The sequence below is a fragment of the Hippopotamus amphibius genome, chromosome 5 (genome assembly GCF_030028045.1).
Source record: "Hippopotamus amphibius kiboko isolate mHipAmp2 chromosome 5, mHipAmp2.hap2, whole genome shotgun sequence".
NCBI classification, from domain to species: Eukaryota; Metazoa; Chordata; class Mammalia; order Artiodactyla; family Hippopotamidae; genus Hippopotamus; species Hippopotamus amphibius.
Window position 1 is genome coordinate 16,725,443 of NC_080190.1, and position 19,077 is coordinate 16,744,519.

General features: G+C 34.1%; 1 protein-coding gene across 2 annotated transcripts in view; it reads right to left on the minus strand.

Annotated features, from left to right (window-relative positions):
- Window positions 1-19,077, minus strand: part of ATRNL1 (attractin like 1) — a 734,504-nt gene that overhangs the window by 662,970 nt on the left and 52,457 nt on the right. For both annotated transcript variants that reach the window (XM_057736176.1, XM_057736177.1), the window contains exons 6-8: window positions 14,892-15,066; window positions 12,245-12,332; window positions 3,378-3,633 (exon numbers count right to left, since the gene is read on the minus strand). In XM_057736176.1, coding sequence (XP_057592159.1) covers window positions 3,378-3,633; window positions 12,245-12,332; window positions 14,892-15,066 — 519 coding nt within the window. The remainder of the gene's footprint in view (window positions 1-3,377; window positions 3,634-12,244; window positions 12,333-14,891; window positions 15,067-19,077) is intronic.

Here is a 19,077-nt window from a genome sequence, read left to right on the forward strand (position 1 = left end):
AATCCCATTCTCTTCAGGGAAGACATATAAAATAAGGAAAGCATGGGGGGGAAAGGGGAGAGAAAAAGAAAATTAAATTTCCAGAGAAACTAGGAATGAAAAAAACTCACCAACTCCAAATCAGGTGTGAATGTGCAAAAAGCCAATAAAACTAAGAGAACCATTTAGAGAAAGCTGCAAGAATGCAGAAAGGAAGACAAGAAACAAAGACCATGGAAGAAGCCTAATGACAGATCTCAAAAATTACCTCACTTGTTCCCCCCAAAAATGGGCCTCACTCTCCCTAAACATGAGAAAATCTATAATTAAACACAAAAAAGACAACAAAGTGACTTTAAAAAAACATAAAACATGTACATAAAATGTACAAAAACCAGAGGGATCACAAAGCAAAATGCAACTTTCTCTTGTATACAAGAGATACATTAAAAACAAATGATTCCAAATGGTTAACAGTAAAGGAATGGGCAAAAGTACATCAGGAAAAGACTGACTTCCCTGCCAAAAAAATACCAAGAGCCGTGATATTAATAATAGACAAGGTTGAAATCAGATCAGAACACTAAACAAGGCACTTTACAATACTAGAAGATACAATTGGCAATAAAGATATAATAGTTATGGGACTTCCTAGGTGGCGCAGTGTTTAAGAATCTGCCTTGCAATGCAGGGGACACAGGTTCGAATCCTGCCCCAGGAAGATCCCACATGCCGCAGAGCAACTAAGCCCGTGCACCACAACTATTGAGCCTGTGCTCTACAGCCTACGAGCCACACCTACTGAAGCCCACACACCTAGAGCCCATGCTCCTCAACAAGAGAAGCCACCAGGAGAAGCCCGCACACCACAATGAAGAGTAGCCCCCACTCTCAGCAACTAGAGAAAGCCCATTTGCAGCAACGAAGACCCAACACAGCCAATAAAAAAGTAATAGATCCAATAAATAAATAAATTTATTTTAAAAGATATAATAGTTATGAATATCCATAATAGCAATTTTCATAAAGCATAAATTCCAGAAAACACAAGAAGAGGCAAAAATAAACTAACATTTTTACACTTTTATTAACTTCCAGAGCGTGACAGATCAAGTTAAAAAAAAAACATAAGGAAGAGAAGACCTAAACAGAGTAGTCAATAAAATAGATTTTATATATATGTATCAAATGCTATACCCTGAAATTACAGGGTTTACCTCCTTTTCAAGCATCTATAGAACATTTATGAAAACTGGGCCCCAAAGAAAATCTCAAGAAATTACAAAAAGTAGAAATAATACCTACAACATTCCCTGAACACTATAATAAAACTAAAAATTAAAAACAAAATCAAAAAAAAAAACAACCTTTTTTACATAGGAAATTTGTAGCTCTTGCGTAAACAATTCTCAGGCGAGTCTGAAATATGAGACTCACTCACATTTGCGTCACTGCGCTCATGAGTTTGTTATGACAATAATGTATGTAAAGAGGCTTATTTAATGCAGCATTTCTATACACTCTAAAATGTTCTATCACCAGAATTCTCTTTAGATATCTCCTATTTTCTCAGTAAAAGAAGAAGGAATGTCATCAGCTGAGAGTAACGATGAAAACTGAAGTGTTAGAAGTTTGAAGAGAGAGGAAAATGTATGAAATGGTCATCCTGGAGAATTGTAAGAGAGATTGGTGATTATGAACTTAAAATTCGGTAAATGAGAAGCTGGACAAGAGACGGTGACAGACAGTGAAAAACTGACAGGAAGCTCAATGGACCAAAGACTCTATTAAGGCTGAAGAATTGTCAGAGTTTGGATACTCTTCAGGAGTAAGCTGGAAATATCAGTAGCACCTGAAGAGTAAAATATGTGAAATGGAAATTATGGGATTCATTGCAGGTACAAAAGGTTAAGAGTACCACAATGCGAGAGAATGACTCAAACAGGATGGGAAACAGGATCTTTGGAAGACAGATCAAAAAATTAAGAGGCCAGAAGTATTTAACTGAATCCTAAAATATCCATAAAAATACCTGGCTAATACATGTGGGACAGAGACAGTGTACCAGAAGCAATATTCTTCCAGGAATTAATACACACAGTGATCAAAGGAGCAACAGAGGAGTGCAAGAACGGGAAGTAATAGGTGGTACAGTCTGATGCCATACGAGTCAAAGGTGAGTGATTTAAAGGAGGAAGGAGTAAAAATAGAGTGAAATGGCAATAGTAAGGGGAGATGTAGAGAACAAACATTTGAACACCAAGTGGGGGAAGGGGGAAAGGTTGCGGGGAATGAACTGGGAGATTGGGATTGCCATATATACACTACTAATACAAATAATACCACATTGTACACTCTAAATATATGCAGTTTATTGTATGTTAACTGTATCTGAATAAGTTCTTAAAAAAAAACAAAGCAAAACAATAAAAAGAAGTAAGGGGGACATATATTCCAATTCCAGCCCAGCTGTACTGGGGATATGAAAAAGAAAAGATCACTTAAAAGGGCCGCAGGGGAAACAGTGCAGTATTTAGAAAGGAGTCTTCCTCTGAGCACACACGCATTCTCTTGTTGCTGCTAATGGTGATCGGCAAATGAGTTTTCTCACCAAGACTGCACAAGGACTCTAAAGAGTTGAATACAGTTGTCTATACACAAAAGGGCCAAAAACTTGAGTTCATAAGCCTGGCCAGAACCAAAAATGGAGTATGTTCTTGAATCTAAATAGCAACCATAGGGTATATACATTTGTAGACAAATTAAAAAAAAAAAAAAAAAAAGCTTACAACTGTTTGAAAATGTCATAAAGAATTCAAAGAAATAAAGTACCAGAAAAATAAATTAGAGTATTTAAGAGTATAGTACACAAAGTCATATGTACATTGCCCCAGTCACCTTCACCCACTAGATATAATCTTTTATAGAAGCCAAAAGACTATCCTTGGGAAGCTTACTTTAGAAGAGTAATACAGACACAGCGATATTGCAATAAGATTAGAAACAGAGCCCTGAAAAATGAAAAATCCTGAAGTCATGGAATACATAGTAAAGAGATTGGGTTAGTTTTAGCTCTCGGTTCATAAGTAAAATCCAAAGAAATAGCACCATCTGCTGGAATTTCTCATACTTAAACTACATATTCTCAATTCTTAGAAAATGTGTCTAGTACATAACATTTCCGAACATTTGGCTAAGAAGATAACTCAAATACTAAAGGACAATATCTAACACAAAATAAGAAGGGTTGTACTAAAATGTATTAATTCTTGGCTTATAATTCTAATTTTAAATAACTAACCATTCTGACTAAATTCACATGAAGATTTTATTAAAGATAAAAATATTCTAAACCAATAAAGAAAACAGTATAGAGTTACATGCTCAAAATAACTCACAGATATGGTATTCCTGTATGCTGCTTGTATAACCATATATTGCAGAATATCCAAATATTATGATCATGACAACATCTCTACTATCCAACTCCATAATATGTGCTGAATGTCCCTCCACAGCATACTGCTGACCATGTCCAAGCACAGTAGGAGTTTTTGTACTCCACGACTGACTATGTATGTTAAAAACCCATAATTCATCTGTGACATTGCCATCACTTGTTTCAATTCTGCCTCCATACATAAAGATGTTTTCCTGTAAATTAAAAAACATATGTTAATAAACAAAATATCTATACCTTAGCAAGATATATTAATTAGAAATAAATAGTAAATGTAAATATTAATTTTAGTAATTGCTCACAACATGCATAAGACAGTTTTTAATTTGTAAAAAGTCAAATGGGAACACATGAATAATGATAATTAATTCTTTTATTTACAAGAGGTGGAAACTCCATACTTTCAAAAAGTTACTTTAAGGTATTTTATTTTAAAGTTATATAGTCAATTAACCATGTTTTAATTATCCTAGTTGTTGAGTCCCTAGTTGTTACATTTGAATTTTACCATCTGTTTGTACTGCTGTATGCTAGTCTCAGTCATTCACTGTTTTCATCAAGCATTGTTCACCAGAAAGGCAGACCACATTTGTGTATATTATGTGGAATACATTTTTATAACCACTTCTCATGGCTCTGAGCAGATACTTTATAGCACTTATAAATTATACAAAAAATTTCAACCATATATGATTGAAATGAATGATATATAAATCATTACTATTTCAACAACCTAGAAAGAGAAAAGAATTTCTTCAACCTAACAGAGCATCTAAGAAAAACACAAAGCTACTATTACACTTAATGATAAAAGACTGGATGTTTCACCAAGGTCAGTGATAAGATGAAGATGCCTACTTTTGCCACTTATATTCAACACTGTACTCAAGCTTTTAGCCAGAGCAAATATGCAAAAACCGAATAAAGGCATCCAGACTGGAAGAGTGAAATATTTCTATTTGTAGATGATATGAACTTGTATATAGAGAATCCTAAGAAATAAAAAAACGATTAGAGTTAATAAATGACTTCAGCAACACTGCAGAATAAAAGATCAATGTACAAAAAATCAATTATACTTTCATACACTTGCAATGAACAATCCAAAAATGAAGCTAAGTAAACAATTCAATTTACAAAAGCATCAAAAAGAATAAAATAACTAGGAATAAACTGAACAAAAGAAATTCCAAACTTATACTCTGAAAGCTACAAAACATTGTTGAAAGAAATTTTGAAAGATCTAAATGAGTGGAAAGTTCATGGATCAGAAGACAATATTGTTAAGACAGCAATACTCTCCAAATTGATCTACAGATTCAATTCAATCTTTATTAAAATTCCAAATGGCCTCTGGGTAGAAATTGACAAGTTGATTCCAAAATTCACATGGAATTGCAAGAGACCCAGAACACCCAAATAATCTTGAAAGAGAAGAATAAAATTGGAGGATTAACACTTCTCAACCTTAAAACTTACTACAAAGCAAAAGTAATAACCAAGATAGTATATGCTACTGGCAAAAAGATAAGCATATAAATCAACAGAACTGAGAGTTCAGAAAAAAATCCATACATCTATAGCTAAATGATATTTGACAAAAGTGCCAAAACCATTTCAATGGGGAAAATAACAGTCTCTTCAACAAATACTGCTAAGAGAACTGGAGAGTCACATTCAAAAGAGTGAACCTGAATCCTTACTGCACTTGACATACAAAACTTAACTCAAAGTGGATCAAAGATCTAAACATAAGAGTCAAAAAAACTATAAAACACTTAAAGAAAACATGAGCTAAATATGCATGATCTTGGATTTGACAATGGTTTCTTAGATATGACACCAAAATCACAAGCAACAAAAGAAAAAAAAGATATACTGGATTACATCAGCGTTAAAAACTTGTGTGATTCAAAAGATACCATCAAGAAAGTAAAAGCTCACAGAACGAGAATAAATATTTGCAAATCATATATCTCATAAGGGACTTGTATCTAGAATATATAAAGAACTCTGACATTTTGAAAATGTAAAAATGGGAAAAGGACTTAAACAGACATTTCTCCAAAGAAAATACAATACCCAAAAAAGCACATGACTAAAACTAATATCATTAGTCAACAGGCAATTGCAAATCAAACATGAGATACCACTTCACACCTATTAGGATGGCTATAATCAAAAACACAGATAACTAGTCTTTGTGAACATGTGTATACACTGGAACATTCATACACAGTTGGCGGGACTGTAAAATGGTGCAGCCACTTTGGAAAACAGCCTGGAAGTCCGTCACAAAGTTAAATACAGAGTTACCATATGATCCAGCAATTTCAACCCCATATATACCCAAGAGAAATGAAAGAATACGTCCACATAAAAACTTATACATGAATGTTCACAGCAGCATTATTCATACTAGCCAAAAGGTGGAAACAATCGAAGTGTCCATCAACTGATGAATGGATAAACAAAATGTAAAATATCCATACAATAGATATTATTTAACCATAAAAATTAAGTACTGATATATACTGCAACATGCCAGTCATAAGCTACATAGTAAGCCATTTCATTTATGTGAAAGAACAGGCAAGTCTACAGAGACAGGAAATAGATTCATGATTGCTTAAAGCTGGGAGGATAAGAAGGTTTGGGGTGATAGCTGAAGGGTACAGGGCTTCTTTCATCAAGGTGATGAAAATATCCTAATTTTCATATTGATTACACAGCACTTCAATTTTGATAAACCTGCAAGAGATGATTGCACAACTCTGAATATACTAAAAACCATTCTATTGTACACTTTAAATGAGTGAATTACATGGTATCTCAATTATATCTCAATAAAGCTATTACAAGAAAATGAAATAAATCAAAAAACTAAACTAAAAGACAAGAAACATACATCCACATACATAGGTACACAGAGAGAGATTTTTATTTAATTTCTTAAACGTGCACATGCATAGTAAAATACAGCAGTAGTTTATTCTTTTCATTGCACCCATGTTTTCCAAATTTTCTTAAATAAGCACAGAAGGGACTTCCTAGGTGGCGCAGTGCTTAAGAATCTGCCTGCCAATGCAGGGGACACAGGTGCAAATCCTGCTCCAGGAAGATCCCACATGCCACTGAGCAACTAAGCCCATGCACCACAACTATTAAGTCTATGCTCAAGAGCCCATGAGCCACAACTACTGAGACTGTGCCGCAACTATTGAAGCCCTTGTGCCTAAAGCCTGTGCTCCATGACAAGAGAAGCCACTGCAATGAGGAGCCCGTGCACCACAATGAAGAGTAGCCCCCGCTCTCCACAACTAGAGAAAGCCCATGTGCAGCAACGAAGACCCAACACAGCCAATAAATAAATAAATAAATTTATAAAATTTTTAAAAAGCACAGAAAATATATAAATTCTGATGGAGTATAGTCACAGTCCAAAAAATACATGAATTTTTGTTGATTCAAAATAAAAACCAGTTAACTGGCTTGATTTTAATCATGCTAAATTCATGAACTCCACAAATACATAAAAATAACTGATTACAAAGCAATCCCTATCAAAACACCAGTGACATTTTGCATAGGTAGAAAAATCCATCTTAAAATTCATATGGAATCTTAAGTGACCCCGAACAGACAAAACAAACTTGAAAAATTACACTGAAGTTGGAGGTCTTAATTCTACATTTCAAAACTTACTATAAAACTACACTAATCAAAATAGTGTGGTACTGGAATAAACACAGACCTAGATCAAAGGACTAGAGAGCTCAGAAATAAATCTTTGCATATATGATCAAGTGATTCCAATAAGAGTTCTAATACCATTTAATGCACGAAAAGTCTTTTCAACAAATAGTGCTGGGAAAACTGAATATTCACATGTAAGAGAAAAAAACTGGACCCTTACCTTATACCCTAAACAAAAATTAAAATAGATTAAAGGCCTAAGAACTAAAACTTTAAAACTCTTAAAAGAAAACATAGGGAAAAGGCTTCATAATATTGGATTTGGCAATGATTTCGTGGATATGACACCAAAAGCACTGGTAACAATAGAAAAAAACAGATAAACTGGACTATGTCAAAATTTAAAACCTGCCCATCAAAGGACACTATCAATAGACAATGAAAAGATAGGCCACAGGATGAGAGAAACTATTTGCAAATCATATATCCAATAGGGGATAAAATCCAGAATATATAAAGAACTCCTACAACTCAACACCAAAAAAACAAAAAATCAAACAAAAAAAAAAAAAAACAGTTAAAAATAGGCAAAAGGGACTTTCCTGGTGGCGCACTGGTTAAGAATCTGCCTGCAAATACAGGGAACACGGGTTCAATCCCTGCTCCAGGAAGATCCCACATGCCACTGAGCAACTAAGCCCATGCACCACAACAACTGAGCCGGTGGTCTAGAGCCCTCGAGCCACAACTACTGAAGCCCATGTGCCTAGAGCCTATGCTCCACAACAAGAGAAGTCACTGCAATGAGAAGCCTATGCACTGCAACAAAGAGTAGCCCCTACTTGCTGCAACTAAAGAAAGCCCATAGTATAATCTTCCAAGACTGAATCAGGAAGAAATAGAAACTATGAACAGACCAATCACAAGCACTGAAATTGAGACTGTGATTAAAAATCTCCCAACAAACAAAAGCCCAGGGCCAGACAGCTTTACAGGCAAATTCTACCAAACATTTAGAGAAGAGCTAACACCTATCCTTCTCAAACTCTTCCAAAATATAGCGGAAGGAGAAACACTCCCAAACTCATTCTATGAGGCCACCATCACCCTGATACCAAAACCAGACAAAGATGTCACAAAAAAAGAAAATTACAGGCCAATACCACTGATGAATATGGATGCAAAAATCCTCAACAATATACTAGCAAACAAAGTCCAACAGCACATTAAAGAGATCACACACCATGATCAAGTGGAGTTTATCCCTGGAATACAAGGATTCTTCAATATACACAAATGAATCAATGTGATACACCATATTAACAAATTGAAGGATAAAAACCATATGATAATCTCAATAGATGCAGAAAAAGCTTTTGACAAAATTCAACACCATTTATGATAAAAACTCTCCAGAAAATGGGCACAGAAGGAAATTACCTAAACATAATAAAAGCCATATATGACAAACCAACAGCCAGCATCATTCTAAATGGTGAAAATCTGAAAACATTCCCTATAAGAACAGGAACAAGACAAGGGTGCCCACTCTCACCACTATTATTCAACACAGTTTGGAAGTTTTAGCCACAGCAATCAGAGAAGAAAAAGAAATAAAAGGAATCCAAATTGGAAAAGATGAAAAGTAAAATTGTCACTCTTTGCAGATGACTTATTATACATAGAAAACCCTAAGGATGCTACCAGAAAACTGCTAGTGCTAATCGATGAATTTAGTAAAGAAGCAGGATACAAAACTAATGCACAGAAATCTCTTGTATTCCTATACACTAACAACGAAAAATCAGAAAGAGAAATTAAGGAAACACTCCCATTTACTATTGCAACAAAAAGAATAACATACGTAGGAATACACCTGACTAAGGAGGCAAAAGACCTGAATGCAGAAAACTATACGACACTGATGAAAGAAATCAAAGATGATACAAACAGATGGAGGGACATACCATGTTCTTGGATTGGAAGAATCAACATTGTGAAAATGACTATCCTACCCAAAGCAATCTACAAATTCAATGCAATTCCCATCAAACTACCAATGGCATTTTTCACAGAACTAGAACAAGCAATTTTACAATTTGTATGGAAATGCAAAAGACCCCTAATAGCCAAAGCAATCTTGAGAAGGAAAGATGGAGCTGGAGGAATCAGGCTCCCTGACTTCAAACTATATTACAAGGCCACAGTGATCAAGACAGTATGGTACCGGCACAAAAATAGAAATACAGATCAATGGAACAGAATAGAGAACCCAGAGATACACGCACACACATATGGGCACCTTATCTTTGACAAAGGAAGCAAGAATATACAATGGAGAAAAGACAGCCTCTTCAATAAGTGGTGCTGGGAAAATTGGACAGCTACATATAAAAGAATGAAATTAGAACACTTCCTAACACCATACACAAAAATAAACTCCAAATGGATTAAAGACCTAAATGTAAGGCCAGACACTATAAAACTCTTACAGGAAAACACAGGCAGAACACCCTATGACATACATCAAAGCAAGATCCTTTCTGACCCACCTCCTACAATAATGGAAATGAAAACAAAAATAAACAAATGGGACCTAATGAAACTTAAAAGTTTTTGCACAGCAAAAGAAACCATAAACAAGACAAGAAGACAGCCCACAGAATGGGAGAAAATACTTGCCAACGAAGCAACTGACAAAGGATTAATCTCCAAAATATACAAGCAGCTCATGCAGCTCAATATCAAAAACCCAAACAGCCCAATCCAAAAATGGGCAGAAGGCCTAAATAGACATTTCTCCAAAGAAGACATACAGATGGCCAACAGACACATGAAAAAATGCTCAACATCACTAATCATGAGAGAAATGTAAGTCAAAGCCACGATGAGGTATCACCTCACACCAGTCAGAATGGCCATCATCAAAAAATCTAGAAACAATAAATGCTGGAGAGGGTGTGGAGAAAAGGGAACCCTCCTGCACTGTTGGTGGGAATGTAAATTGGTACAGCCACTATGGAAGACAGTATGGAGGTTCTTCAAAAACTAAAAATAGAACTACCATATGACCCAGCAATCCCACTCCCGGGCATATACCCAGAGAAAACCATAATCCAAAGAGAGATCTGTACCACAATGTTCATTGCAGCACCATTTACAATAGCCAGGACATGGAAGCAACCTAAATGTCCATCAACAGCTGAATGGATAAAGAAGATGTGGCACATATATACAATGGAATATTACTCAGCCATAAAAAGGAATGAAATTGAGTTATCTCTACTGAGGTGCATGGACCTAGAGTCTGTCATACAGAGTGAAGTAAGCCAGAAAGAGAAAAACAAATACCGTATGCTAATGCATATATATGCAACCTAAAAAAATGGTACTGATGAACCCAGTGGCAGGGCAAGAATAAAGATGCAGATGTAGAGAACGGACTTCAGGACACGGGGGAGGGGGACAAAAGGGATGCTGGGATGAAGTCAGAGAGTAGCATCGATATATATACACTACCAAATGTAAAACAGATAGCTACTGGGAAGCTGCTGCATAACACAAGGAGATCAACTTGATGACTGGTGATGACTTAGAGGGGTGGGATAGGGTGGGTGGGAAGGAGCTGCAGGAGGGAGGGGATATTCGGATATATGTATAAATACAGCTGAATCACTCTGCAGAAACTGGCACAACAGTGTAAAGCAATTATACCCCAATAAAGAGCTAAATAAAATAAAATAAAATATAATGAAAACCCATGCACAGCAACAAAGACCCAATGGCAGCCAATAAATAAATAAATTTATTTTAAAAAATTGGGCAGGGCTTCCTAGGTGGCGCAGTGGTTGAGAATCCGCCTGCCAATGCAGAGGACACGGGTTCGATCCCTGCTCCAGCAAGATCCCACATGCCACGGAGCAACTAAGCCCGTGTGCCAAAAAAAAAAAAAAAAAAAAAAAAAAAATTGGGCAAAAGACTTGAATGTATGTTTCTCCAGAGAAAGCATACAAATAGCCAATAAGCACTTGAAAAGATGTTCAACATCACAAATCATTAGGGAAATACAAATCAAAACGACAATGAAATACAGCTTTACATCCATTAGGATGGATATTATAAAAAAAAAAAAGAAGAAAAAAAGGAAGAAAGGAAAGAAGGGAGGGAGGGAAGAAGGAAGTAAATAAGTGCTGACAAGGATATGGAGGAATTGGAACCTTTGTGCACTGCTCGTAGGAATGTAAAACGGTTATAGCTGCTGTGGAAAACAATATGGCAGTTCCTCAAAAAATGAAAGATAGAATTACTATACAATCCAGCAATCCACTTCTGGCTATCCAAAAGAACTGACATCAGGGGCTTGAACAGATAGTTGTTTATCCATGTTCATAGTAGCATTATTCATAATAGCCAAAAAGGTGAAAGCAACCCAAGTATCTACTGATGGATGGATGGATGGATGGATGGATGGATGAACAAAAGGCAGTACAATATACATACAATAGAACACTATTCAGAAGTAAAAAGGAAGGAAATTCTGACACATGCTACAAGATGGATGAATCTTGAGGACACTATGCCAAGTGAAATAAGCTAGTCATTAAAAGACAAATACTGTATGATTTCACTTATATGAGGTACCCAGAATAGCCAAATTCACAGAGACAGAAAGTGGGGAAAGGGGTAAAAGTGGAATTACTGTTACAGGTATAGAGTTTCAGTTCTGCAAGATGAATAGAGATCTGCAAATAACAGTAACGGCTGTACAACAATTTGAATGTACTCATTAATGCCACTAAATGAACTCTACTCTTAAAAATGGTTAAAATAGTAAATTTTTGTTATGTGTATCATATCACAATTTTTTAAAGTGACTGACCTGATGACAAGGTATAAAGTCATGGACAAACACTCAACCTTCTCATGTTCAATGGAAGATTGTATTAAAAATTTTTTTTTTTACTAAAATAGTATAAAAGTCTGTGACATCTCAAGTTATTGATTCATATGATCTACTGTTCAGATTAAGTGTTTGAAATGTCTGAGATTTAGTATTTTTTTCTCTAAATTTTTTTAAAAAAAGATTAAAATTTAAAGCAGGATTCATACCTGATATGAAGCAAGAGAATGCCCATATCTCTGGAGAGGTCCCCTTGATACAGTTCCTACATTCCATATACTGCTTTCTAAATTGTAACTAAAAACAAGAAAAAAAAATAATGCCATAAGCTAAGATTCATTTTCAGTTTTTTAATTTGTATACGCTTTCTCGTATTTAAATATTCATTAAATTAAAAAACAATTAGAATAAACTCATAATTTCATATACCATATTAGAAATTTTTAATAAAGATTCATTCAAGATATACTTACTCTAAATTAGGATTCAATCATCTAAACGTGTAATATACATTAATTTGACTAGGCTATTTATTACTGGAATTAATTTGTTCTGAACCAGTTGATTAACCTAAACAATAGTGAACTCTTCTATGCTTCTGAAGTCACATGGACCTCCTTGTTGCTTCCTGAAATCTCCAAGTACCTCCGACCTTAAGGCTTTTGTCTGGCTTTCTTGTCTGCCTCCAGATAACTGCACTGCCAACGTCTGACCTCCTTCAAGTCTTTGCTCAGTTTTCACCTTTCCCATGAAGACCACCTTGACCACTACATTTGTAACTGCAACTCCCTCTTCTTTGGCATTCCCGATTTGCTTACCCCTGCTATCTATCTTGCTACCTATCTATATCTATATATGAATATATCTGCATATATATAATTTATGGATAATATACTTACTCATCATGTTAATTACATTTTTTTCTAATTACTGTCTTTCCTCACTAACTTCACAAAGACAGGGACATTCATTATGTCCACTGATATATCCCAAGTACTAAGCACATAGTAAGTGTTCAAAGCAATCTGCTATGCCCATGAATACATGTTAATTTTCACTAATGTCAATGTGTAAATGTTCTGTAAAATACTAATTTAATAGACACTAATACAAAACTTTCATATTATTTACTGAATAATTTGTCTTAAATATAACATCTACACCTCAATTAAATTCTACTATAAAAGATAAACAAACATATGACCGACCACAACTTCTAAAAGCTTTTAAACATCCTTACCACATTCAGAATAATGAAAAATTATTCTCTAACATGTTGGAAAAAGCAATAAAGTTACTTCTAAGCTGATATCTCTAGTTTGCTACAAAACTAAATGAACACTGTAACCAAAAGAATCAGACAAAAAAAAAATTAAACTATCTGGTTCAAATGGAAAATACATGTTTAGGAGAATATCAAGTAAAATTCATCACAATTTAAAATATGCTATTTAACTTGTATAGAACACAAACTTTTAAGATCTCCATGTTTCCTTGACAACTACACTCTGTCTTCACAATTCTACTTTGTAAATACCACAATTTAATCCAAAGTTCTACTTTATTTTCACAAGCTTTTCATTTTCATGAACCATCGTTAATTTCCTTTTCTTTTCCACATTTAAATCTCAGTTCCTCAGGTTCTCTGTATATCTTAACAATTCATTTTAACCCTACTGACTCTCTTTCAATTCTTTCTACTATATTTTATCCTTCATTTACTGTATTACAGGAATTCTAATTATTTACTTAAATATTTACCTAAAATTCTTCCTCTCTCTCTCCAGAATTTATTTTATTTTATTTTATAGTTTAATTCCAGTCATATTCAATTATGGTTTTAAAGCAATTTCCTCTTATACACAGAATTTTTTTAATCCCCAAAATTAATAGGATTAATATTTTCAGAAATTAGGGTTTAAGGATACAATACAGAATGCCCAGTTAAATCTGAATTCCAGATAAACAATTTTTTAGTGTAAGTATGACCCATGCAATATTTGGGACAAAACCAAAAAATAAAATAAAATTACAAGAGGCCTACTCATACCAAAAAATTATTCACTGCTGATTTGAAATTCAAGTTTAACTGGGTGTCCTGTACATTTATCTGCTAAATATGGCAACCCTTTTGGATGTACACCATTATGGTACACTGTCCAGGGTCAGTTCCAACTGGTTGATGCCCAAGTTACATCAGTTATTACATATTATGAATATCACCCCCTGAAAACAACACTGATAATCAAATTATTCTTATGTTCTCTTTCATTCTGTTATTGAATAGTTCATAAAACACAACCACCAGCTGAAAAAAATCAGATAAAGCTGGCATCCATGCAATTCTCCTTATTATCCAATCATGCAAAGGACAATCTCTATTGAGTCAACAGTAACTGAATAACCTATCTCATAAGACTGGTACTGTTCTCTGAACAAAAGCTTACAAAGTAAGTGCAAAGTAAAAGCTTAGATAAGTTAAAATTTGTAGAAAAAAACTGAAAGCAATTATACTTCATTCTGAAAAAATAAAAGGTAGCAGGATTCATAATGCCCAATATAGGCTTGGCCTGGCCTGGCCTTATTTAAAGTTAATACTTTCTTATTCAGAATTTATTAAAAGTACTCTATATAAAACAAACTATACATGCACAATGACAAATAACTTATGGATATACTGAGTTTATATATTCTCAAACCAGTCCCATGTGGCAAACAGATACTATTACAAAGATAACCACGTGTACATTTGTATAGCAATAACTAAGACATTTAGGATAACCTTGTTACACAAAAATATCTGGCTTAAAAAACAGATTATGCAAATCTGAAAAAAAAAAAAGAAAGAAAACTTACTTCAGGACCATCTGGAAAGAACTGTAGTTAAAAGTATATCCACCAATCACCCACATAAATTTCCCATGTAAAACAGCTTTATGGGAAGCCCGACCTACAGAAGGACTGAAGGGTTTAACATTTGGCAGAATCCAATAAGACTCAGTGGAAGGAACATTCAAAGAACAATCAGGACCTATTTAAAAAAAAAATCAAACAACACAATGCATTAAACAAGACCTCAGACTACAGAAACAGAATATGTGGATTAAGAGAATTTAAGAATTCAATGCTCATCATATTAATAAATATAATGTATGTAACAAATGGTCTGAAATATAACTTACAGGAAGAACTCTAACAGCAAATGTAATGCTTACAGAGGAAAAAATCATACACTCAAATCAGGCTTGGATATGTTCAAATAAATAATACAATCTGAAACAATTATTTATATGATATAAATTCCAGATTTACTTTAGTATGCTAATAGAATATTAGAACAGAAAACAATGTACTCAAACCCCAGTTCTGTCACTTACTAGAAGTGTGACCTTGGGAAAGTATGTTTACCTCTGCCCTCATCTAGCCTTCATCTATGAAACAAAAATAACAATCTATCTCCTAAGGGTTATTATAAATATTTAATTTTAAAGACACTGGAAATTAAAGCACTTGTAAATTGTAAACTATTGAAGAAATATAAAAATAAAAATCACATTTTTTCTTAGCATCATTCTTATTAAGAACGACCAAAATTGGCATCAGTAGAGAGGCTTACTATCCTCAAACAGAAAAAATTATTATGCACAATAAAATAAAGACTATTAATGAGTGCAAGATAAATACTGTAAGTTGAAAACACTGCCTTTCCCTATCCACATTCATGATGTTACTTATAAGTCTTGGTACTCATCTGTAAACTGTAGGAGACTAGGCTAGATTAGTGTTTCTCAAACTTCAGTTATAGAAGGAATGCTCCTAAAGGAAATATATTTTCATCAAATTTAAGGACTCACAAATTATTTTAATTCTAATCAAACTAATATGCTTAAACAAAAACTAGAAATAAATTCCTGATGTTTAAGTTCTTTTATAAATATAAAATCAACACAAATATAAATTACATATATAAACAAACATAAAATCAATAAAATTAACATTTGCTTAAAATGATGGATGATGTTCTGCTCAAAGTAAATCACTGGTAACAAGTTGAAAATGATATTAATTCTACAGCACCTTTTTTATACAACTTTAAGATACCTACATTATTTTGAAAACATAATTCTCCTAGCACTTTTCTTTCATTTACCTTTTAAAAAAATTTCTAATTTATATAATATGCCATAACATCATTTGACCTTCACTTGTCACAAAAGTATCAGTACACTTCAATATCCTTTTTAGCCTATGATGAGGATACTACTTGGTCCTAATTCAATAGTCAACACAAATTCTGGCACTGCAATCAAGTGGCATTTTTACACAATTATGAGATCAATCACTTGCTGTTAAATTTGCTTAAATCAAAAATTTTTGGTTATCATTGAATCACAAAATTTTAAAACTTCCAAACAGACCCTACTTTCAGAAATATTAGCCTTTACAGTTTTTATTTGCATATTTGTTCACTCACCCACGCATTCATTCATTTATCTTCAAAGTCCTTTTCAATGCTTACATTCTATGAGTCTGTATTTTTCAGGTACAAATTAGGTAGCACCCTAGATTTTCTCTTTGATAACAACACAATCTTTTAAGTCAAAAGTAAAAAACTCCATAATTTCTGAGTGAAAAGACCATGAACTATTCCTTGGCAACCTAAGAAATTAAAGGAAAATACTGATTTTTTTAAAAAGGTTAAACTATAATTCTAAACCACTTAGAACTCATTTAACTCAGGTTGGCAAACAACAGTCCATGAGCAAAATCCAACCCACTCCCTGTTTTTGTAAGAACAGGGTATGTGTATTCATTTAAGTATTATCTATGGCTGCTTTTGCAGGACTCAGCAGAGCTGAGTAGTTGCAACAGAGATCATGCAACCCGCAAAGCCAAAAATAGTTACTGTATGGCCTTTTACAGAAAAGTTTACCAATTTCTAATTTAACTCAAGAGAAGTGAGATAATATGGACATTATACGCAAGTGGTATATCTACCGGTCTGAATGCTATATTTGCTTTCTTAAAAAGCAAAATGTGAATTATTTCAAGTCAAGAATAATAAAGCAAAAAGGGTAAAATGTTAATAACAGGTTAAATAGGTAAAGGGCATTTGTATATTCTTTGTACTATTCTTACTCTTGCAATTCTTCTATAAATTTGAAACTCTTTCTAAATAAAAAGTTTAAAACAATCTACCACCTAAAGACACAGAGTTGGAAGCAGATAAATAATACCTGGGTATTGTCTGGCAGAGTTTATAATAATGGCATGTAAAATTCCTAAGCTATTTAAATCAATAATATGTGTACAAAGTCTGCACTAAAACAAAATATTTCAGAGCAAGTTTGTGGTAGGCTAAATAATGGCCCCCAAAGATAATCAGGTCTTAATCACTAGAACCTATGAATGTTACCTTATCTGGCAAAAGGGACTTTGCAGATATAATTAAATTAAGGATCTTGAGCTGGGGAGTTAATCCTGGATTAACCAAATGACTCTACATGTATCACAAGTGTCCTTATAAGAGAGATTTGACTACAGAAGGAAAAATCAATATGACCATGGAAGCGAGATGTTGTGCTCCATGCTTTGGAGAAGGAGGAAGGGAAAAAAGCCAAGGAATGTAGGGATTGCAACTCTATTGCTGGAAAAGTCAAGGATGCAGATTCTTTCTTGGAGCCTCCAAAAGGAGTATGGCCCTGCCAACACCTTGATTTTGGCTCAGTGAAACAGATTTCAGACTTCTAACCTCCAGAATGGTAAGAGATGAATAAATGTGTGTTAAGACACCAAGTATGTGGTAATTTTTTACAGCAATTATAGGTAACCAGTGCTAATAACCAAATTTATTAATTTTATTAACTTCAGATACATATTGTTATTTAATGCATGAAATTGGATTTTAGAGAATTTAAAAATTTTACTCTGTAACCTAAAATATCTTTTTCTATGCAAAACATCAGTCAAATTCTTCCTATCTTTGTTACTACCATATTTTATGTAACTTCTAGCAGTCATTAGAAGGAATGGTCTATACCAAAACTCTACAGACTGTCTTTATTTTACTCTACACTAATAAGTTTATAAACAGAATGAAAGATTTACAAATATAACTTAAAAGTTTAAGGAAAACTAGATGTCTTAATCTGCAGTTTTCTGCACTCTAACTAAAATGTTTAAAAATGTAAATTTATAAACTGAATATTAATTTAAAACACAAATAACTATAAAGAACAGTTTATACACACAAAGGCTTCACCACCCATTAAATATCGTTTAAGGCCATCCAAGACTCCTTTTTTACAAAAACACATCCATAGGGCTTCCTAGGTGGCACAGTGGTTGAGAATCCACCTGCCAATGCAGGGCACACGGTTTCCATCCCTGCTCCAGGAAGATCCCACATGCCGCAGAGCAACTAAGCCCGTGTGCCACAACTATTGAGCCCATGTGCTGCAACTACTGAAGCCCACATGCCTAGAGCCCGTGCTCTGCAACAAGAAAAGCCACATCAATGAGGAGCCCGCGCACCACAACAAAGAGTAGCCCCCACTCACTGCAACTAAAGAAAGCCCGCGCACAGCAAGAAAAATTTAAAAAGACCCAAAAAAAATTAAAAAAGACCCGCGCACAGCAAAAAAAATTTAAAAATTAATTAATTAATTAAAAAAAAAAACACATCCATAAAAAATCTACCACTTCATTTATCTGGCCCCTTATGGAATATCTCTGCATAATTCTCCCTGCATAACTTTAATCAATCAATATGGGAATCTCCTCAAGGTAAGGAGATCATGGCTGTCTCTAAAAAGATGATATAATAAACTAATTAACATTACAGCAGGTTTTCATACAGATTTAATATGTAACCTTTTCCACGGGCTAATTCGAAGAGCATAAATGAATTTCTAATGACGTAACTTTCAGCATTAGTGACAGGCTACTGAGAGAAATTTTTGACACCGTTCTATAATCCAAAGTGGAATTATACTCTGATCCCTCTCAAATTTATATCTCCATCCTCACAATCTCTCTTGAA